This window comes from Aethalodelphis obliquidens, unplaced genomic scaffold, assembly GCF_003676395.1.
Source record: "Aethalodelphis obliquidens isolate GAN/ISIS:26980383/991018 unplaced genomic scaffold, ASM367639v1 scaffold5, whole genome shotgun sequence".
NCBI lineage: Eukaryota > Metazoa > Chordata > Mammalia > Artiodactyla > Delphinidae > Aethalodelphis > Aethalodelphis obliquidens.
The window spans coordinates 329,364-352,081 of NW_020837949.1; the positions used below are offsets into that span (position 1 = coordinate 329,364).

The following is a 22,718-nucleotide window of genomic DNA, read 5'->3' on the forward strand; positions in this document are numbered from 1 at the left end:
ACTAATGTTGGTGACTGCATCTGATACCGAGGTGGACAAACCCCATGAGCCATGGAGGAGCCTTGGGCTCTGACGCTGCTCCTGGCCCTTAAAAAATTAAAAAAAAAAAAAAATCATCTGAGGAAAAAGTAGTGAAGCCATAATGATTAAAATGGATTTTCTTATGGTTCATCTCAATGTGAGATGTAAATATTTCTTTGCAAGCTTTCAAAAAACTTCCTTAAATCTACTTTCTCCTCCTGACCAAACACAGAAGTGTCAGAGCTTGGCTTTCCATGAAGTCCCCCGTGGCCTTGGGGACAGTCAGTGAAGACAGAAACTCACTGCTGCTCTGAAAACACGCCTTCTCCCTCCCCATTTAACCAGAGCTCCTAGGGTGCAAAAACATGTTGAGTTTATGATTCACTTCTTTTAAGGAACTTAAAGAATTTCCTGGGGTGGATAATTGAGCATTTCTACCTTTATCTGGGAAGCTGATTTTCATCTCATATGTTTCCCTGAGGCCTTGCTCTGGTGCCTTGATTCCTGGCACTCTTCTTGGTCCTTTTAGCAGTTATTTTCACGTGCTTTGGGGTCAGAGAAAGCCACCGATGGCTTAGTCATTAGTCTAGAAACTAATTATTGATTTAATTCAATAACTAGTGAGATTCTTAAAGTTCATTTGTTTCATTTTAATTTGTTATTTCTATTTCTGCATGCATTCTCAGTTTATTCTTATTTAAAAAATAAAAAAGAAGGGGGAGAGCAAAACTGAAAGAATAGGCATTTTTGACCCATTTTATAGGTGAGGACAGTCAAGCCCCTGAAGAGTGGGTGAGCTGCTGTTGCGTCTCCTCGCATCCCCTGCCCACCTTCTGGGAGGTCAGAATGAGGGCAGTCATGCATATCAGCAGCTGTTTTCTGTCACTTCCAGGTGTTTCCTAGTGGAAATCTGTGTTGTAAGCTGCTGTAAATGACAGTCTTGCTCAGCTGCATGAGTTACTGTTTTCTGTAACTGCTTCTTTTAAAGGAAATATTTCTGAACTTGTGTCAGGATTTTTTAAATTGCTTTGTAATATCTAGCTAAGATGTGGCTGGGTTATCCAAACTAACTTTCCTCCCACATTACCAAAACCACATGTTCTGCTTGATGATTCAGTTGTAGGAATCAACAAAATGTCCTACAAAATAAATTCGAATAGATTGATCACTTTTCTCCCCTTTGATTGTCAGTGTGAAGTGAGATCAGTTGTCAGTTGTCCCTAAAGGCTGAGCCTGTTGCTATTTCCAGTAGAGGTTTTGGGCTGCTGCCAGCCCGTCGCTCTCTTACCTTTTGCTGCTCAAAACTCTCTTCATGTTCAGCCTCACCAGTGCATTTCCACCAGTGGTCCTGTCTGGAAGCCTCAGCACAGCAGGACTTTCTCCCAAGCTGGGAACGGCCTCTTTATCCTGTGGCCTTAGCACTCGGGCCTCCTCCTTCTGGCCAGAGGAACGAGAGGGTGATTTCTGACCCCCGGAGGCCAGCTTCAGACCCTGAGGCCTCCATGACCACATGCATTTCCCAAGTGCTTTCCAAGGGCTCTGCGTGCACAACTCATTGAGTCTCAGGCTGGCAGGATCCTTTCTCAGATGAGGCACTGAGATTAGAGACCCAGGGTTGCCACTAGCAAGCCACAGAGCCAGGATCTGAGCACCGCTGTGTGACCCAGAGCCCACGTTTTCCACCCTCCTGTCTGGTCCATCCGTGTATAAAGTGAATTTGTTACCACTTCATTAAGTTTGTAAGTTCATAGTGCTGTATATGGAGTTTATCTGAGGGGAGTGGTGTCTGCACTAATGTCCACTTTATACATAAAAACGTTGGCTGTATAACATGGAGACCCTTGGGTGTGATGCTTCTAGGTGCTCTGTGAAAGTGATTTTAGCTCTCAGTTTAAAAAAGTGCAGGTTGCTGTTACTGCCCCTGCTTACGGTGAGCAGCCCCAGAGTGGACGGTGCAGTGATGTCTGGAGGCCCCACGCTGGGCCCTCACCGAGTGCACCTGAGCAGCCTGATCTGTCTCACCCCAGGCCGGTGCAGCTTCCCACGCCCACGCTCACAGGCTCCTCTTGCACCCCTGACACCCACCATGGCTTCTTTCTTTGTTTCACTTCACTTGATGCACTTGGAATAACATGTGCACAGTACAGGTCACATCCTTGCAAAGTTAGAGTTTCCTTGGTGCCCGCAGAAGGTCTGTCCTCACAGCCCAGGGCAGCAGTTCCCAGCCCGGCCCGGCCCCCCCCTCTAGGGGCATCTGCTGGGGCTGGTGTTTCAGGCTGCTTCACAAAGAATAGAATTCAATTTGAAGTTAATTACAACTCAAGTGATCAAGTGATCACTTGATGAAGTGATCAAGTTTTTCATCTTAAATGTTAATCCTCAAAGGATCTTGCAAAACAACTCAGTCTTGCCCTTTTGAGGGCAAGAAAGTAATGAGTTTTTAAAAATCAATACAAGTAGGACATAAAACCTGTAATAATAGAACTTTAAAGCGAGGAGGAACTTTTGAGGTGATCTAATCAGCCTCTGCATTTTGTGCGTGGAAAAGAATGGGGGACGAAATAGATCGGGTCCCATCTCTGCTGTGGTTTTCCACTAGAAGGTAAAGTTCAGAAGGAGGAAAAGTAGGGTTTGGTGTTATAGGATATGATTTGGTTTGAGAGCAGTTGGGGTGTCTGTGGCCCATTCATTTGTACTTTAGGTAAAACCTTTAGGTTAATAATGGTTGATATTTTAGGGGTTTGTTCAAGCAAAGGATAGTAAATAGAACCCTTTCCTCAAGTTTCACTCTTGGATTTTTCAAATCCCAAAGACAGGAGGGGTGGGGGAGTAAAAGAACAGTAATCATAGAAGGTAAGGAAATATGTTTTGATATTTATTAAGGTTTAGTCTAAGATAAAATCTTGGGCAATAAGAATACTTTTACAAATGGTTTATACTGTTTCTTTGTTTAATTCTTGGTGGTTTTTGTTTAAAGATTTTTTGTTGTTGTTTTCGTAAATTTTCATGTCATTAACCTTAACATAAGCTCCTCATTGCATGTTTTATTAACCCTTGGTGTATTCATTTTCTTCTGACTTGAAAGAGTAACCCATTAGAATTTAACCCTGATGTCTTGAAGAAGGCTGCAATTCAGAAAGCTTTAAAGGTAAACTAATAGTTTTCCCTTCGAAAGTTAATTAAAACATATTGAAAGAGATGATGCTCTAACCTTTATCGGTTTATTGACAAATTCTTCCCAAAGTAATAGAGTAATTACTTGTTTAGTTGCGGAGAGCCTATTTTTGTTGTCAAAGAATTAGTAGTTAGAAGAATTTAAGTCGATTTTGACAATAAACTTTACAAAATACCAATATGGTAAATTAGACTTTTGTCCTGTTGGCCTTAGGCAGCAGTATCTAAGGTGGTTTTAAATCATCTGTACTTTAATTGGATTTGAATTTGTGAAAATGGTGAAGTAAAGTTCTGTTTAAAATCTTAACCAGTTTTTAGATTATGATTAAAACGTATGCCCGATGCACTGTGACTTTCCATTAAAAAATCACCTCTTCCAATATGCTGAGTCAGGGCTGTCTCTGAGTCAGTGACCTCATGGCTTTTGGTGCTGCTAGTTTGGGTGACAGATCTTTTAAGAAGCTTTAGATCTCATTAAATGAGGTATATTGAAAACTAAGCTCCACTCCTGAAAACGACATGAGCATGTATTTTCTGGCTAAATTGTTAAAGGTTTTCTATGGCTTACAAATGTTTTATTATTTTTTTCTAATTTCTTTGAGCATTTTAGACTTAAATATTTTGGGGGGTGAGGGGTTAAATGTAGTTGCTTTAAGAAAATTCTATCCAAAGGAATCAGGAATGGTTTTTAATCAGTTTCATCCAGAAGAATAAGTTAAATTTCAAAAGTGAAGAAGACTAGCATTCTGCTTTGATGTAGCATTTAGTAAGCCCTTAACCCCACCCCACACTGAGGAGGTGAGGTGGCCTACTCCTTTGGAGTACTAGTTAGTTAGCAGAGTAGTCGAAATACCTGTTCAGATAGAAAGCCCAGAGATAAACCCACGCATATATGGTCACCTTATTTTTGATAAAGGAGGGAAGAATATACAGTGGAGAAAAGAAAGACAGCTTCTTCAATAAGTGGTGCTGGGGAACCTGGACAGCTGCATGTAAAAGAATGAAATTAGAACACTCCCTAACACCATACACAAAAATAAACTCAGAATGGGTTAAAGACCTAAATGTAAGGCCAGACACTAAAAAACTCTTAGAGGAAAACATAGGCAGAGCACTCTGTGACATAAATCACAGCAAGATCCTTTTTGACCCACCTCCTAGAGAAATGGAAATAAAAACAAAAATAAACAAATGGGACCTAATGAAACTTCAAAGCTTTTGCACAGCAAAGGAAACCATAAACAAGATGAAAAGACAACCCTCAGAATGGGAGAAAATATTTGCAAATGAAGCAACTGACAAAAGATTAATCTCCAAAATTTACAAGCAGCTCAATATCAAAAAAACAAACAACTCAATCCAAAAATGGGCAAAAGACCTAAACAGACATTTCTCCAAAGAAGATATACAGATTGCCAACAAACACATGAAAGGATGCTCAACATCACTAATTATTAGAGAAATGCAAATCAAAACTACAATGAGATTATCACCTCACACCAGTCAGAATGGCCATCATCAAAAAATCTACAAGCAATAAATGCTGGAGAGGGTGTGGAGAATAGGGAACCCTCTTGCACTGTTGGTGGGAATGTAAATTGATACAGCCACTGTGGAGAACAGTATGGAGGTTCCTTAAAAAACTAAAAATAGAACTACCATAGGACCCAGCAATCCCACTACTGGGCATATATCCTGAGAAAACCATAATTCAAAAAGAGTCATGTACCAGAATGTTCATTGCAGCTCTATTTACAATAGCCAGGACATGGAAGCAACCCAAGTGTCCATTGACAGATGAATGGATAAAGAAGATGTGGCACTTATATACAATGGAATATTACTCAGCCATAAAAAGAAACGTAATTGAGTTGTTTGTAGTGAGGTGGATGGACCTAGAGACTGTCATACAGAGTGAAGTAAGTCAGAAAGAGAAAAATAAATACCGTATGCTAACACATGTATGGAATCTAAAAAGCAAACAAACAAAAAGGTTCTGAAGAGCCTAGGGGCAGGACAGGAATAAAGACGCAGCCGTAGAGAATGGACCTGAGGACACGGAGTGGGGGAAGGGTAAGCTGGGACGAAGTGAGAGAGTGGCACGGACTTATATATACTACCAAATGTAAAATAGATAGCTAGTGGGAAGCAGCCGCATAGCACAGGGAGATCAGCTCGGTGCTTTGTGACCACCTAGATGGGTGGGAGGGAGACGCAAGAGGGAGGAGATATGGGGATATATGTATACATATAGCTGATTCATTTTGTTATAAAGCATAAACTAACACACCATTGTAAAACAATTATTCTCCAATAAAGATGTTTTTAAAAAAAAAGAAATACCTGATCGTCACCAAAACACTGGGAGGAATCATATCCATAGCCTTCGCTCACCATTTCTGTAATAACTGAAGATTATTGACCCACAGAGCGTGATGGTTATAATGAAGTCTCTCCAGTTAGGCTAGACTGTCTGGGCTTGAATCCCAGCACAACTGCTCGTCAGTGGGACCTGCAGCAGGCTGCTGAGTCCTCCCTGGTTTGTTACTCAGAGTGGTAGTGATATTCTCTTCTGTATGGGAGTGTTGAGTACATTAACTAAATACATGCATGTAAAAGTGCCCAGTGTAGCGAGCATAATATATATTTTTAATTGCTATTCTATTATTTAAGCCTAACAGCTGAGTTCTGGAAATGATATTATGCCCATTTTATAGATATGAAAACTGAGGTTCAAATAAATACGTAAATCTCAGTAATCAAGTGGTAAAAAGCTAAGATTTAAATTCAACACAGTCTGACTTAAACACTTATATTTTCATTATACCTTGTGTGTCTTACTTGTGCTCATGCATTTTGAATATTGCGTCCTGATAGAAAACTTAGTCACTGATTTAACCTTATTTCATAGAATCCAAAACATCATCCATTTTAGGATGCAGGTTTCGCATCCACGGGTTCAGCCAACCGAGGATCGAAAATATCCTGAAAAAATCTACAGATAAAGTTCCAAACAGCAGCATTACATTGTGTTTGCAACTATTTACATAGCATTTATACTTTATTAGGTATTATATGTAATCTGGAGATGACTTAAATTATATGGAGGATAACACCAGGTCATTTTATAGATGGGATTTGAGCATCCTCGGATTTTGGTATCCTGGGGGGTCTTGGAACCAACCTCCCACAGATGCTGAGGGACGACTGTACGCCATTATTTTATGTACTGCTAGGAAAGAAAGTAAGGTGATAGTGTTTATTTTATACTTACTGAAAGAATTTTTAGACTTAGGATAAACATAGATTTTTATCATGTCACATGCACACACAGAAGGAAAATATAAGCAAAATAAATTGATGAAGGCAGTGATAACTACCGCTGCACTGTAATCTGCCCCAAAACAGGCGCTTAAAGTCATCAATTGTAAGTTTCATTTTGTTTTCAGTGATGTTAGAAAGTTTAAAAGGCGGGGAGGAGGGTATATTGAAACTGATGAGCTACAGTAAACCTCTAGGAATGAATGGCTACTTTTTCAGAGATTAAGTAAGTGTATTAGTTAAACTCAGCTTCTGTATCAAAGACTCAAGAGTAGCAGTAGCTTAAGTAAAGACAGAAGTTTATTTCCCTTGAATGTCACAGAATTCTGGCCTGTGGCTTTGCAGTGCTCAATGCCTCCAGCCAGAAGGGGGGCACAGCAAAGGCCAGACCTCCCCAGACTGTTACAGGGCCACACCTGACTACAAGGGAGATTCGGAAATAGAATCTGTGTCACAGAGGATTTGTGTGCTCAGCTATGACGCTAGGACTCTCGTGTTAAGGGAAGAAGGAGAAATGGATTTAGGGGGGAAATTAGTATTCTCCCACTGTAGTCTGTAGCCTTGGATTTTTTTTAACAGTGTTTATTTCATTTTGCAGAATTCATTCACATCAAAAAGATGAACCAGAAACTAGATTATCGCAGTAGGTTTGGGCTAGTAGTATTTTATTCCAATAGTCATGAATTTGACGCCTCTGTCATCGTTGCAGTGTTGAGGATTGACTCTAAAATTATTTAACTTAAAAACATTTTGTGACCTTCTAATTAATTTCCACTAACACAAATATTTAACAGCATCTTCTTGTGGGGCTAAGTTATAAATAAACCTCATGTCCCATATATGTTGCATTTTACTATGTATTCTTCTATCAGCTGTCTGTGCTAAAGTATGCTTTTTACCATTTTTTCTTATTCCTGAATTTTTCTCATTGCATTTGTATCTGCTTAAATGCAATTTAGATTGACGTTTATTCTTCCAGTCAAAATTACTTAGCAGCTGGTAAGCAAGGTTCGATAATCTGATAGACATGTTTGAACAGAAGATACTAAATTAAAAACGTGAAAATGTGCCTCTGACACTTTATTATTTTTATGATTCCAACCAGAAGACTGTTCTGAATCACACACTCTCACATTTGTCCTTCCTGTGCTTTTCTGTTTCCATTTGTTGCACTTTATTCATTTTGTTACCCTAGTAAAATAAATTTTGAGAGCTGGAATTAACATTAAAGATTTTCGGAAGATTCCGTTTTTCCAAAGTTGCTTGCTTTAAAAAATAAAAGACCTTAACGTTTTAAAATTGTTTGCAAATACAAGTTTTCTTGATTTATTTTATGTAGATACAAGTATGGCTTTGGGGTGTGTTAGCAATTAATTGTTTTCCAGTTAAATTGTGCCTAGATACTCCCTGTAACTGAAGTATCAGAAGTAAATAGAAATGACTGTTAATATAAGCCAATAATCCCATTTTTAGTGATCCCCATTTCAAGATGTGTTTATTGATTTTTATCTGTTTTTTGTTTTTGGATAGTCAGGGAAGAAAATAAACAGCAACCCAAATCCTCTTGTCCAAATGTCAGTTGGTCACAAGGCCCAGGAGAGCAAGGTAAGGCACCAGCAGTCTGACTGGGGCACTTCCGTGTGACCGTGCTGTCACTGTCACCAGTTGGGGGTGGCGCAGGCATCAAGACCATTGATTTATGAGTCTTTCTTTTGTTTTCTCAAATCAGTTGTTGGATAACCAGCTACTTAATTTGGTATCAAATATATTCATTTAAAAGTAACATTAAAAAGTGACACGAATATGTTAATTATGCTTTTGCTTGATTTCATGGGTAGATGACATGGGACAAATTCTAAGTTTCCTTTGAATGTCCTGTTAATATTTTGTTTAAAAGACAACCAGCCGTGCACAGGAAGTCCCCTACATACGAACGAGTTTCTTTCTGAGAGTGAGTTCGTAAGTCCAATTTGTTTGTTAAGTCCCACAGAGTTAGCCTAGGTACCCAACTAACACAATCGGCTATATAGTAGTGTACTGTAATAGGTTTATAATACTCTTCACACAAATAATACATGAAAAACAAACACACAAAATAAAGAAAACATTTTTAATCTTACAGTACAGTACCTTGAAAAGTACAGTAGTACAGTCCAACAGCTGGCATCCAGGGGCTGGCATCGAGGGAACAGGCGAGAAGAGTGACCGACTGGAGGAGGGAAAGGAGGGGTCGTCAGCAACAGGAGCCAGAGGGCAGGCTGCAGTTTCCCTCCGCCTGATGTGCACAACACAGGCTCTGGTTCCTCTCTGGAACCGGATACACATTCGCGTCTTTGAAAGTTCACAGCTTGAAGGTTCATATGTAGGGGACTTGTTCAACAAATACGATTCTGTTCAAAAACTGAGAGAGGGCATTGCTGTTGCTATAATATGTGCTACTTTCAGGAAACATTTCAGGAATTCCTCCCTTTTATTAACTGCTAACCATTCATCTAAGAAACTTCCTGACGTGCAGCAGTCCGCTGGCCTGGGGAGATCGTGGAGTGAGGACCACACATGCAGATGTCGCATTGTCATGGGGCCTGGGACCCAGGCTGGAAGCTGCTGGCAGCTCATCCGCTGACACGCTCCGGACCTTCCACAGTTAACTCTTGATAGGACAGCCCAGAGGATGGGTGTCATCCGTAGCTGCCAAGTGCGATACTCGATAAACACAGTGTGGTAGTGCTTTGCCTCAGCAAATATCCCAGAGCTGATTTTGGATATTTCTTTCAGATTCGGTACAAAACCAATGAACCTGTGTGGGAGGAAAACTTCACTTTCTTCGTTCACAATCCCAAGCGCCAGGAACTCGAGGTGGAGGTAAGTGATTTGCATATTTACGTGGTTGTGTTTGTATCTCTGCGTCACATAGTCAACACAGGGAGAACCGCCATTGTGGGCCCACCAGATGTGTTCATGCCCTAGGTGTCGGGCGGGGGGCTGTCAGTTTTTAATTTTCAACTTTTGACTGACTGTTACTGGCGTCCAGAGGTGCAGTGGGTGTTGGTGTTCACATGTTGGCACCACTGTCAGCCCTGCTGGACGTGTGGATACCTCAGGGTACTGCTCGTAATGACACTTCCCTTCCTGTTCCTTCCCCGCTGCCAGCCCGGCCTCGGCGTCAGTGGACACCTTTGCCTCCTTCCAGATCCTAAGGGCAAAAGCCTTTGTGTTTCACTTCCTTCTACTCCTCCTGCCGGTTTGCTGAGTGTTTTTGTAATGAATGGGTGTTGAATATTGTCAGAGACTTTTCTACAAGTATTGAGATGATCACGTGATTTTCCTTTTTAAGTTTGTAAATATGGTGAAATGCAGTGTTGACTTTTAAATCTTAAATCTTGCAAACATTTACTGGTTTTCAAGATTTAACATGAGAAAACCTTACAGACAAACCTTTATTTGGACATAACCCCACTTGTGATGTAGTATCCTTTTTACGTGTTCAATTTAATTTGCTAAAATTTTAAGAATTTTTGCATCGTAAGTGAACAAACAATAAAGGTATATTGTGCAGCACAGAGAACTAGAGCCATTATTTTGTAATAACTTTAAATGGAGTACAGTCTATAAAGTTAATGAATCACTTTTATATACCTGAAACTAATATAATATTATAAACTGTACTTCAATTTAAAAAAATAAGATGGGATAACCTTTAAAACAAAGAATTTTTTGCACTCCTCTTAAAATAATCTATAGTAACTGGACCTTGGATTTAAAAAAATAATTTTTAACATTCTGTAAACTTAGTTATTTCATTAAAAAATGCTTTTGCGATTACAGTTTAAACAATAAGCAATCAGGCTGTTCGGTTTTTACGTGTAGCTAACTTACTTGATCATCGCTGTAGAGCCTATGAAACCACCAAAGTTCTTACCCCTTTTGATTAAACTACCTGTATCGCAGCAACCTAACAGGAGTGGTTCCTGTTGCAGAGGCAAAGCTGAAGGTTATTATTCAGGAGCCAGAAATTGTCACGCAGTTAAAGCAGATATTGTACATTTTGAGTAGAAGTCTTAAAAGAAACTTAGAAATGGGTCTTCTCCATGAACAAGTGTCACCACTAGAACTTGGCACACCACTAGGCATGTGTTTTGTCACCGTTTTCACAGGACTGAAGACATTTCCTTCTCATCTTCAGATTTGTGTGGACTGCTGCCTCTCAGCTCAGGGTCCTTGTAATGGATTCCTCGAACGGGGTTTTCTCTTTTTCGTGCTCATTATGACTATGTGATTGGGAGATGACCGGCCCTGTGACATGGCTACACTGTAGCATCACTATTGGCAATGTTTTGAGTCTCCCTGACGGGGTTTCCTACTGCGTTGTGCATGGCGACAGGATGTAGAAGGAGGTGGCCGAAGATGGGGTTTGGGGCCTTCCTGCGTGTTCTGTCTCCATCCCCAGCGTTGAGCGCTCTGTCGTGTTTGGCAGGTGAAAGATGAGCAGCACCAGTGTTGCCTGGGGAACCTGAGGATCCCTCTCAGCCAGCTGCTCGCCTGCGAGGACATGACCCTGAACCAGCGGTTCCAGCTCAGTAACTCAGGCCCCAACAGCTCACTGAAGATGAAGCTCGCCCTCAGGGTACTGCCGTCTCCAGAGCGCAGCTGGGGGAAGCGTCCTGGGTGGGCAGTGCCCGTGGTGCTCACGGTGCTGGGCGCGGGGCAGGGATGACAGGGATGTGCTTTACGGGGAGTGTGAGTTTTCACGTTGCTGCTGGCTGTGTAGCTCGGGGGAGAGATGAGCAGGGCTTGGACTCCGACACCAACAGCAGCAGAGTTTCCAGGTTGCTTGAGCAGGCCCGGAATTGTTCCTTGGGCTTTCACATGAATCCCACCAGCGTTTTTTTTTTTTTTTTTAAATCCTTTTGTCCAGAAAGTATTGCTGTCTGGATCAATAAAGTTTTCTGCTAATGTTAAATTTTCAAAGGTCATTCAGAAAAAAGAATTAAAAAAAACTCTGCAAGACGGTAGAGATTACAGGAAAAATATTGTCCAAAATAGACGATGATTCATTTGTAAGTACCTAAGGAAATGCTGAAAATAAAACTGGCAAACATACGGGAAAATGCTAAAACTCTCTAATTTTTAAAATGCAAATTAAAATGCAGAACCAACTTTTTTTTAAAGTAAAACAAACTTAGTCTGTGGAAGGTGTGATGGAAATGGCCTCCTTGTGCCTGGTCACAGCCTTTCCAGAAGGGACTTCAGTGTCTTCAGCTGTAAACCACAGAGCCCTTTCTCTGGAAATCTGACTCCTGGTAATAACACAGAACTGGGGGTGTTGGCTGCAGCTTTACTTGGTAAAAGCGGGAAGAAGCTTCAGGCCGTCGGGATGACCCCCAATGCAGGGTTTAGACTGCTCAGGTACATGTGCACGCTCAGAGCTAATGTGAAAGGAAGCAAAGCGGGGAGGTGTTGCTCCCATGTCAACCCTAGGGGTCTGGCAGCCTCGCCCTGCCCCGGTCGCTGGTGGAGACGGTAGGATAAGGGTCAGTGTAGGATGGGGTTTGTGGCTTGGGCTCTGCCACTGTCAAGCTGTCACCACTGTGCAGAAGAGTGGACAGGAGGAGGCCGGAGAGAGATGCACAGAAGTGTGGCTGGCACCACGCGGTGCTGTGATGCTTACCCGCATGTGCCTTTTTCTGCACTTTCTGTAATATGGTAGGATAGCTGAACAGAGAGGCTAGATTGTTTTTCATGTTTTGTGCCAAGCTTCAAAGAAACGTTTGCAAATGAGTATCTCTAAAGCTGTTCATGTATGAGGCTGTTACCAGTGTTACCCGTTTTAATTTTGTATCTATTTTCACCTCAAGGTACTCCACCTTGAAAAGCAAGAAAGGTCTCCAGACCACCAGCACTCAGCTCAAGTAAAGCGACCCTCTGTTTCCAAGGAAGGGAGAAAAATATCTGTCAGATCTCAGATGTCTGCATCGCCAGGCACTGCTGACAGCAGCACAGCCCCATCCACGCCGGTCATGGGGGGCTGCGATAATAAGCCAGGTGTGGAAGAGAGAGCCCAACCCGCAGAGGCCAGCCCGCAGGGTCCGCGGGACCTGGGCAGAAGCTCCTCCAGCCTCCAGGCCAGCAGCACCGGCTCCCCCAGCCACGTCTCCGTCAAGGAGCCCACCCCAAGCATCGCCTCAGACATCTCGCTGCCCGTCGCCACACAGGAGCTGCGACAGAGGCTGCGGCAGCTTGAGAAGTAACTAGACGCCCCTTGCTCTTGCTGAATTGGCTCTTGACCCGCGGGCTGCGGGGAGGGAACGCGGTCCTAAGCCAAACAGCTTTCAGGCAGTGTGGCCCTTTCGCTCACCGAGCCTTTGGCTTTCAAAGTAAACCTGCCATTTTCCAGGGCCTAGTATTTGGCTTATTTAAAGCTTAGGAACAGTGGGGGGATCCTCAGACCAGGAAGGCAGAGTCTAAAGCTGACCTGACGCGGAAAGGCTTGGCGGAAGCTGGACACGTTTGTCACATGAGAACAGGCCCTGCTCTTTCATGCTTGGCCCCCACCCATTTCACCGCCCAGCGGGTTTGTCTGTCTGTGGATGTTTGTGTGGATTTCTCACTTATGCCCCCTGAGTCATGGGCATGTCCGTGGTTTCCTTAGATAAGGACAAAGTCTGCAGTTACCCTAACGTGAGCCTTTTCCTCTCAGCAGGGGGAGTGGGTTGCCCTTTGGGGCGGTCTCCTCTTTGCTGCCCTGCGGTGTGCTGAGCACGGAGCAGAGGCCGAGGTGTGGAGCCTGTGGCCCAGGGCTCAGCCGGGGCAGGCGGCCTTAACCCATGCGCAGAGCAGCTCTGCTCGTGGCTGCAATTTCAGGAGAAAGGAAGCAATCCCTGTCTCTCCCTTGCTCTAGAAAGAAATAGAATTTTAAATAAGAAACCAGTTTTTCCCAGGAGCTAAATTTGAGGAGAAACCGAGAAGATCTCAGAGCTGAGTCAGAGCCGTCATTGGTTGTCCTGGAGCTGGTGCCTCAGCCTGAGATGGGGATGGAGGGGAGGGGGTGTGACCTCATCAGACGACCCGTGAGGTGCACAGCAAGGGGCTCTGAGAAAGGAGTGCAGATTTGGGCAGTTCTAGGGTAGACATAGCTTCAGAAACTCTGAAGAGTGGATGCTTGTAAGGAGAAGCCTGTGTCTTGTTCTCACTTTGGGCTACATGGTTGTCAGCAATTGGGTTATATTGAACCCTCGGAGGAAGTATGAATCCAGCTGGTCCGTTCATACCCAGAAGTTCAGACTAGGTTCATGTTCGTGGGTGCTTTGCTTCCCGCTTGTCTGAGTGAATGAACGTGCTCACAGCCGCTGTGCTGTCTGAGGAGTGCTCTCACTCTCGGCTTTGTTTCCTCAGTGGGACGACCCTGGGACAGTCCCCGCTGGGGCAGATCCAGCTGACCGTCCGGCACAGCTCGCAGAGGAACAAGCTGGTGGTGGTCGTGCACTCCTGCAGGTGAGCCGGGCTCTCGGCTCTCGCGTCATGGACAGCAGTTTGTTTCATTTACAGACGAGAGCAAGTAGGCGATACTGCAGTTAGATACCGTAGTCCTGGTTTTCACGTTCTTAACCTTGTTTCATAACATTTTCTGTTACTAACCGTTTTGGTTGCTTTGCAACACTCCCTTAAACTGCCATATTGCAGTTCATAAAACATTCCCTGTGGTCTAACGTTTACAACATGATAATAAGCATAGTTTTCTTTTAGTGAAGTGTCTTTTGGGGATTCAATTTCCAGGAGTGGATTTATAACAATTCAGAGAATTCAGGCAAGTCTGTGGGATAGTGACAGGAATAGCTGTAGTTGTTCGGGAAGAGCCCACGAGCTCTTTTCCCCACAAGCAGGACGGTTTGTACTGGTTCAGTAAACATAACGTGATGTGACGGTGTTGCTTCAGTTTGTGTTTGATGACTGATGATGGTGTGGCGCTGATTATTTTCCTTTATGTGACTTGATTGTCTCACTAGTAGCTGTGATGGAGATATGTGGTAGAAATATTTGGACGTTATAAAAAGACGTGGAAACAGGAAAGTAAAATTAGTAACATTTAGAAACATGATTATATAAATGTCGAGTTCGCTTCACTACCTATTTATTGAGCAACTTCTATGTTCCTGCTGCCGAGATAATTACTGTGTGAGATTCCGGAGCAGCAGTCTGATTCAGAGGACTCTCCCTCGTGGGCTTTCGGTCCATCAACAAGTGAACAATTGGAAGTGGTTGCAGGGACAGCTGACCCTTGAACAGCGTGGGTTTGAGCGGCATGGCTCCACCTACACGAGGAGCTTTTCAGTAGTAAATGCCACCACCCTACACGATTTGCAGTTGGTTGACTCTAAGGATGCGGAACCGCATATGCGGCGGGTTGGAGCCCTTAACGTCCACGTGGTTCAAGGGTCGGCTGTAATTAAATACTAGCGTGTTTGGCCCAGTTGTCCGAGGACGAGAGCAGCATGAAGCTGCGTGAAGGAGGTGGGCCTGTGTCTGTGAAGCGTTCGGGTGGACGAAGGGCAGAGGGTGGGGTCCGTGGCCTGAGCAGGAGCCGGGGAGGGGTCTCCCGCGAGGCTGGCCGCGTCCCCTCACTGGGAGGGGACAGTGAAGCAGTGTGGAAAGGTGATTCTCTGCGGGTCAGAACATCCCCCAAACCCTGGGCGCAGGAAACGAGGCAGAGGCCACCTCTGCAGAGCCGCCGACCGAAGTGCGCGTGGGAAGGAGGCAGTCACGGGATGCAACTAAAACCAGGTAGTAAGTCCCAGTGCGGTGCTCCTTAGATAGATGAGGCGTCTAATCGGGTGTCTAATCTTAGGTAGATTCTAATACCGAGCATCCTCTGGTTTGTGTTATAAGAAATCTCATTGCCTTCTCTGAAGACGGCTCTGATCCCTACGTCCGCCTGTATTTGTTACCAGACAAGAGGAGGTCAGGAAGGAGAAAAACACACGTGTCAAAGAAAACGCTGAACCCCGTGTTTGATCAGAGGTACGCGTCCACTCAGTGGGGTAGACAGTTGTGTTCACCACTCAAGGAAGGCCTGGTGGTGCCTTGGAATGACGGAGGCATTTACACCAGTGAGAGCATGAGTGAAAAACACCTCCCGAAGAGCGGTCATAAACTTGTTAACATAAATAAATAAATAGGCATTTGAGCATCACATCGTGAATCCTCGGGCCACACTCCACCAGCCTTGGCCTGTGCACATGTGGAGAAATAGTAAGTTGAATGGTGTTGATATCCATTAACTCAGTTACTAGTCACTTAATCATGGCTTCTCACCAGTGACTTTACGCGGAGATGAGAAACCGATGGGCAGGCACCCGGTCCTGGTGTGGGTGTCTGGCTCAGCCGCAGCCTCTAAGAGTTCCTGCAAACCTGGGGTTCAGGCTGCTCGCTCTTGGGAAGGCCGGCCATGTCCACATGTCCCCGTGTCCCCACAAGGCCTCCGACCTTGTCCTCTGCTTTGCCAGCTTCGCTTCTGGAGGCTTTTGTTCTGCAGCATCCGGTTTCAGCCTCCAGAAGGTGCCTGCAGATCCCCTCCTCTGTGAGGCTGCCTCTCGGACACCCCACTTCTGTTCACTTGCAGGCTTGGAGCTCACCCTCTTTGGGGGAGCGGACTGGCCTGGGCCCCCCAGTGTGTCGCACACCATGGCTCACGTTTTACACCGGGAGTCAGGCATTGTGTCCACACGGGGGAGCCACAGGGTCAGCCTTTCGCATGTTTAGGATTCCAGTCTCCTCTTATGTTTAGAGAATAATGGAAAAAAAAAAACTTTGAGTCTTCCTGAAGGGCCAGGTCCAAACATCTAGCAGGAGAGATCAGTTTTATAATAAAAAATGAACATCACATTTGGAATGGTCTCATAAGCAGCAATGTCATTTTTCAGTTACGGTAAAACAGAGCAAAATTATGGAGAAATTTAAGGATGATCCTCTGTTTTCCACTTCAGCTTTGATTTCAGTGTCTCGTTGCCGGACGTGCAGAGGAGAACCTTGGACGTGGCCGTGAAGAACAGCGGTGGCTTCCTGTCCAAAGACAAAGGGCTTCTCGGCAAAGTAAGTTCGAAAAAAAAATCCTACGCTTTGTAAAAATTAAACACTTAACCCAGAGTACTCTTTTTAGACTAGATTTATGTACGTGGATAAACCACGTCAGCTAAGCTGCTGTGAGTGGTTTGTGAGCTGGTATCAATGTGAATTATCCCCCCTGGTACTTTGTGATAACTTCCTGTCAGGACTGTTGGATACAGGAAGGGCCTCTTGGGTATAATTGACCGTATAGGTCATGGGTGGATCATAAGGGTAGAAAAGTTGAAAAGTGAGAGGCTGAAAATGAGGGAGAGTGTGTTGCCAGAGAAGATCGGAAGCGATGGTGAGAGGCCTGAAACCCACTGTTGCAGGCCTTTTCTCACCACAGGTCCTGGTCGGTCTGGCATCTGAAGAACTCGCCAAAGGCTGGACCCAGTGGTGAGTGCCCCCCAACAGACAGACGCAGAGCCCCGTGTGTCCATTCAGGAGCGCTTCCCCTGTGACCGTGTGTCTTCCTGTGTCTCAGGTACGACCTCACGGAGGATGGGACGAGGCCCCACGTGGTGACGTAGGCTGCGCTGGCCGAGGAGCCCCCGCTGTATCCGCCAGCCCCGTGCCAACACGCAGCCCACACAGATGCACCCATGCTCTTTTTATAATTTCATGTACTTGGTTACTTGTCCCTTAGTGGTTTTATAAAACATTGACGTTTTAGGCATATTTGGCCATTATTAGCATTAAGTTTTGTATGTTTAATTTCCTCTAGTATTTGACCAGTTTTTTCGGCGTGCATAGGATAGTGGCCAACCGTTGTGTGCATAAAGCTCTATGTCAGTTGTCTCTCCTAGGAAGCCGATATATGGTTGTGCTTTTTTATTGCTTTGTTTTGTATATCACTGAGGTGCACTATGCTGTGTAAATAGACTATTTTTTATAATCTCTACATGCTGGTTTGAATTCAGAAGAAAATGGATCAAGGAAATATATATTTTTTTTCTTCTAAAACTTATTAAATTCTTATGACAAATAACCGTTTTTGTCTCTGCAGGAAAAAGCTCTCAGTGACCTATTTTTTGGTGTTTCTTTTTAAAAAGAAAAGCTGAAAGATTAGTAAATATTAGTATATTTCTGCCCATTATGAATGATGAAAGAATGTATTCAAAGTATTTACACTTTCATAAATATAAAGATGTATTATTGAGAAGTCAGTTGAAGTGCTTATCAGGAAAAATGTCACATAACTGAGTTATATAAAATATTAAGAGAGTTGTCATGGTTCATAAATCATAGTGCACTAATCTGAAATTTCTTACATAAAATGGAATGTCTTAAGTTTATTTCTAGTTGCTTGTTGTAACTTATTCATGAAACAGTGCAGATACATAATCATACTTTTCCTGAAATGTAATACAGACGGATTTTAAATGTTAGCAGTTAGTCTTTTGTGAAATTTACAGTGTTTTTCAGCCCGAAAAGAAAGACAAACTCACGTTGTCCCGGTAGAGGCTGTGAGGTAGGTCGGGGTGAGTAGCTAGGAAGTCGCGGCGGGAGCCGACGCCGGCCCGTGATCGTCAGCGTGACGCACACAGAGGACAGAGCCCCCGAGCCGGCGCCCGCCACCACCGCAGCCCCGGGGTTCCGGCACAGCGGCTGCTGGTTGTAAGGAACCCCTTACTGGGTTTCCTCACTTTATGCCGTGACTGACCTCAGTATTGGAATATTGTTATACAACTTTTATTTGGGAATATTTTTCTTCTTAGATTATGAAAAGCATGTTTTAGATACTTAAAGGCCGCAAGCCTCTTACAAGGTGAGGCTCCATAGCCGTGCGGCAGCTGTGCATGCCCCGAGCACAGGGTGCACGTGTGCAGAAAGAGCTTTAAGGATTCTGAGACGTGTGGTGCAAATGACTTCCTTAGCCAGAGGGTACCCTACAGCTACGTAGTAGTCCCGGGGAAAATAGAGCTGTGAGATTGAGTCAGAGACCTCACTAGGGCCCCCGCCATGGACTCCTGGGCGTGACCGGCCTGCCCAAGTGCCTGTGTGGACGCCACCGCTGCTCCTGCCCTCTGGCGGGTTTCAGTGGTGTCCACCGCACACCTTGAACCCTGGGTGTGCGTGTGATGGGGCCTGTAGCCTTGCGGTACGTCTCATGCAGTCGTGCAGACCCGGTGCTCTCGCAGCTTCCTGGGTCATGAAGCTTCTCCGAAGCCCCAGCAGAGACCATCTCCTCTGTCAGCGCGGGAGGGCCTTACGAACGTGGTGACACTCAGGGGCGTGTGCTCGGGAAACACCTAACTCTGGTACTGCAGCAGCGTGAGGAAGACAGGTAATTCCTAAATCTAATTGCCTGCCCGTGATACTAGATCTTTGGAGATTTTTTAAAAATTAGGTTTGTTGTGGGAATTCCCTGGTGGTCCAGCGGTTAGGACTCGACGCTCTCACTGCCAGGGGCCCGGGTTCGATCCCTGGCTGGGGAACTAAGATCCCACAAACCACGCGGTGCAGCCAAAAAAAAAAAAAAAAAAAAGTTTGTTGCAGGGCTTCTGGCAGTGGCCCCCAGCCTTTTCGGCACCAGGGACCGGTTTCGTGGAAGACAGTTTTTCCATGGACTGGGGGCGGGGTGGGGGAAGATGGCTCGGGCGGCAACGCCAGCGATGGGGAGCGACGGGGAGCGGCAGGTGAAGCTTCGCTCGCTCGCCCGCCGCTCGCCTCCTGCTGTGAGGCCAGGCTCCTAACCGGTCCTCCTCCCCGGGGTTGGGGACCCCTGGCTCCTGGCATATTTCTAAGACAGGAGAAGCACTCACTGAAACGTAGCACACCAGTGATTTCTACCAACACCCCCAGCTTTTGGGTTTTGTAGCCACGTGGCTCACCTGTTCAATGTGTATTTTACATGGTGGGATACTTCAGTTAAGCAGTTAGGCAAAATAAGTGCCGTGAAAGGTACAAAACCCAAACAAAGCCAATTAGCAGCATGATGCCCACCCTCTGTGTGGATCGTGGGGCTGGACACAGACCCAGCAAACAGCTCCATTCTCTTTGAAAGGAAAGCGATGACTCTGAGGTCACTGAAACACCTCCCAGGTGGGATTCTGTCTCGATGGCCGATGGGTGTTTTGGGAACCTCTTGTGTCCAGTTGGGCAGCTGAGAATCAGTATCAGGCCAGACCTCCGCCGGGCTCCAGGATCCTGGCGATGGACACTCCATTCTCAAAACCTTCATGGCCGGTGGTTCTGAATAATTGATTCATCTGGGAAAAGGGAACTTTAGCTTTTCTACCTGGAGCCAAACCAATGGAGGGGAAATTAGCGTTGGTTAATTTGAATTGTTACTTTGTTGCTTATCCTGTGCCTTAAAGTAGGAAGTGTGAGGCAGTTGCTTCAGGTTAAAACAGAAGGAGTCTTGCAGCTGAATTCACCACAGTTTCTTCCTTATCCAGAGGTCAGCCCTCCTTTGTCAAGCACTGAAGCCAGATGCAGTCAGCGTGTGTGTTTATATTGTGGTTGTTGCTTTAACTCCAGTCCAGCTGGATGGCCTGCTGTGGATGGAACACAGCAGAAGGTTTATTGTAGAATGCCCTTTCCACTCAGCTAATTTTACACGACAGTGCATGTGTTTATTCAATAAAACGTTTCTGTTAGCTCACTTGTGATTTGTTCTTTCTTTGTCTTTTGGAGTAAAATTTTTAGTGTGGAAGCAGATAATTTGAAAAGTGGTTATAGTATTTATATTTGCTAGTTCTTAATTCTTTCATTTTCAGAAGAACTACCTCAGGGCACTGATATTACTCCTTTTGTTTCCATCTTAATTTGACTATTCTCTGCCTACCTCAGACTCTGAGTTTTGAAAACAGCTCTTCTGAAAGATAATCATGAGTAGAAAAAACAGCCTTGAAAACCAGAGCACTGAGAAGGAATGAAAGAGGGTCTGGTTTGAACAAGCGGAGGGGAACCACTAGAGGTGCCACTGCTGTTGGCATCCCCTGCCGATGGCCGGGGTGACTGAGGCGAGTCTCAAGAGTCTAGCGCCAGCCTCCCTGTTAATCAGCTCACTCAGCACCATCACAGTAGCATAATCCCAGTTTAGCTTTATTTAAAACCATTTCGCGCCGGGACTGTAAGTGTCCAAAGCAGAGGTTATATGGGTGTTACTTAAATCTTTTCCAATTGTTTATCACTGTTCCTAGCACACAGTTGGTGAATGCATATCAGTTGAATAAAGGATGAATAAACCTGGCAGACCTTAAATAACATTAATTTGTCCTAACAAGTTTCCATTTAAGGAAAGGTGGGCACCTATTGATAGTTCTTAGTTCGGGCTAAAGAGAAAGGTGCTGGTGAACATAGTAAAGAGTACACCCTATTGAGACAAAGGCCATAGTCTGAGAAATAATTGAGAAACAATTGAGGCAGAAAAGTGGGAAATGAGCCAGGAGGTCTGTCTGTATTTAGTGTTAATCTGGAAATCCTGGGCAATACGATAGGGAAAGAAAAAGATTATAAATTTTGTATTGGGAAAGAAGGTCATTTTCAAATATGAGATTGCCTGTGTGAAAAACCTAAGAAAATCATCTGAAAACTTTTGAATCGAACAAGTATTTAATAAAGGGTCAGTTATAAAAACATACAAATTTCTGTGGTTTATACACTAACATTGATAGCGACTAGAAAATATAATGGAGAAAAGAGTACAGCAGCCCTGGAACCACAATAGCAGTGAAAACCTGCAGCTGTTGGGAGCGGGCAGGGTGGGTTCATCGCTTCCCAAGAGCCCCGTCCCCAGAGATCTGCCTCTGTTTGGCTCAGCTGGCTCCTGGGGAAACCATGTGGAAAACAAACAGTGGCAGTTGTTTAACACATCAGGTCCCTGGGATGGCGATACAAGTTGGGACAACAGGAGGCTGACCAAAAAATTTTAAAGGAAAACGTGGGAAATTGATGTCCAAAAGGGGCTTGGGAAAACTGGCATTCCTGGGGCTCTAGAAAGATGTGCAAGTGCAGGGCTGTGAACGTGTCCAGGAAAGGCCTGTGCGAGTGAGCCCGGACCTGTCACCTCCAGCTGGTGTTGAGGCACCATGCAAGCAGGAAGTGAAGGCTGCGGCAGAGGTGTCAACCGCCTGAGGGGATGTGAAAACAGACTCCCCCCGCCCCTCCCCCCAAAACACACCAGCCCTCAGCAGATACTGGGAGATGAGTCCAAAGTACTAGAGAGACCTCTGCCCAGTCACTAGCTGACCAGGTCGGCTAACTGAGCAGAGACTTCAGAGGCAGCACAGAGCAAAGGATATAGCTTTTAGGGGACTCACCCAAGAAGGTTACTAAGCGAAAAATATCTAAGCTGTGGAGAGGGCTCTTACAGTGTTGCCACGGTATTATTTTAAATGTTCGGTTTTCAACAACAACAGAACATGAGACGTTCACAGAAACAGGATAGTATGGGCCACACACGGGGAAAAAGCAGTCATGGAAAGTGCCCCCAGGAAGCCCAGATGTAAGTAGACGGAGACCTTAAATCAGCTATTATGTAAGTATGTTCAAAGAAAACCGTGTCCAAAGAATTCACGGAAAGTATGAGAATGATTCTCAGCAAAATAGAGAATGGCAATAACGACAGAAATTATCAAAAGGAAATAAAAATTCTGGAGTTTAAAATACAGTAAGTGTAATGTACATTTCACTAAAGTTCAACAGTAGATTTGAGCAGACAGAAGAATCAGCAAACTTGAAGATGAGTCACTGAGATGATCTCATCTGAGGACAAAAAGAACAGAATGAAGAAGAATGAACAGGGCACCATCTTACACACAGTGAAGTCCCAGAGGGGAGGGGGAAGCAGGGCCAGAAATTACATTTAGGAGATGATGGGCAAGCATGCTCGGATTTGATGGAAAACATTACACATTAAAGAAACAACGGACTCCAGGTGGGATAAACTTAGAGAGGCCCACGCCAGGCACATTTCAGCCAAAGGGTGGAAAGTCAATCTTAGACCATCTCCCACAAGGATTCTTCGATGAGATACTGCTGACTGCTTACCTGAAACCACAGAGGCCGGGACGGGGGTGACGATGCAATGTGGTGGAAGAGCCCCACCTCCAACAAGAGTCCTTCAGAATGAAGAAGGGTGTGGGTATCCCCAG

At 44.7% G+C, this 22,718-nt stretch overlaps 1 protein-coding gene across 6 annotated transcripts in view; it reads left to right on the forward strand.

The window, feature by feature from the left end:
- ESYT2 (extended synaptotagmin 2) overlaps positions 1–20,224 on the forward strand; it is a 77,466-nt gene extending 57,242 nt beyond the window's left edge. For 2 of the 6 annotated variants that reach the window (XM_027101347.1, XM_027101353.1), the window contains exons 14-22: positions 3,107–3,169; positions 8,047–8,121; positions 9,292–9,378; positions 10,991–11,140; positions 12,372–12,760; positions 13,909–14,007; positions 15,400–15,531; positions 16,497–16,602; positions 17,102–20,224. In XM_027101347.1, the coding sequence (XP_026957148.1) occupies positions 3,107–3,169; positions 8,047–8,121; positions 9,292–9,378; positions 10,991–11,140; positions 12,372–12,760; positions 13,909–14,007; positions 15,400–15,531; positions 16,497–16,602; positions 17,102–17,263 (1,263 nt within the window). In that variant the 3' untranslated portion in view covers positions 17,264–20,224. Of the gene's footprint in view, positions 1–3,106; positions 3,170–8,046; positions 8,122–9,291; positions 9,379–10,990; positions 11,141–12,371; positions 12,761–13,908; positions 14,008–15,399; positions 15,532–16,496; positions 16,603–16,963; positions 17,014–17,101 lie in introns of all 6 variants that reach the window. The other 4 variants (XM_027101350.1, XM_027101352.1, XM_027101351.1 and 1 more) reach the window with 4 other exon arrangements.
- The last annotated feature ends 2,494 nt before the right edge of the window (positions 20,225–22,718 follow it).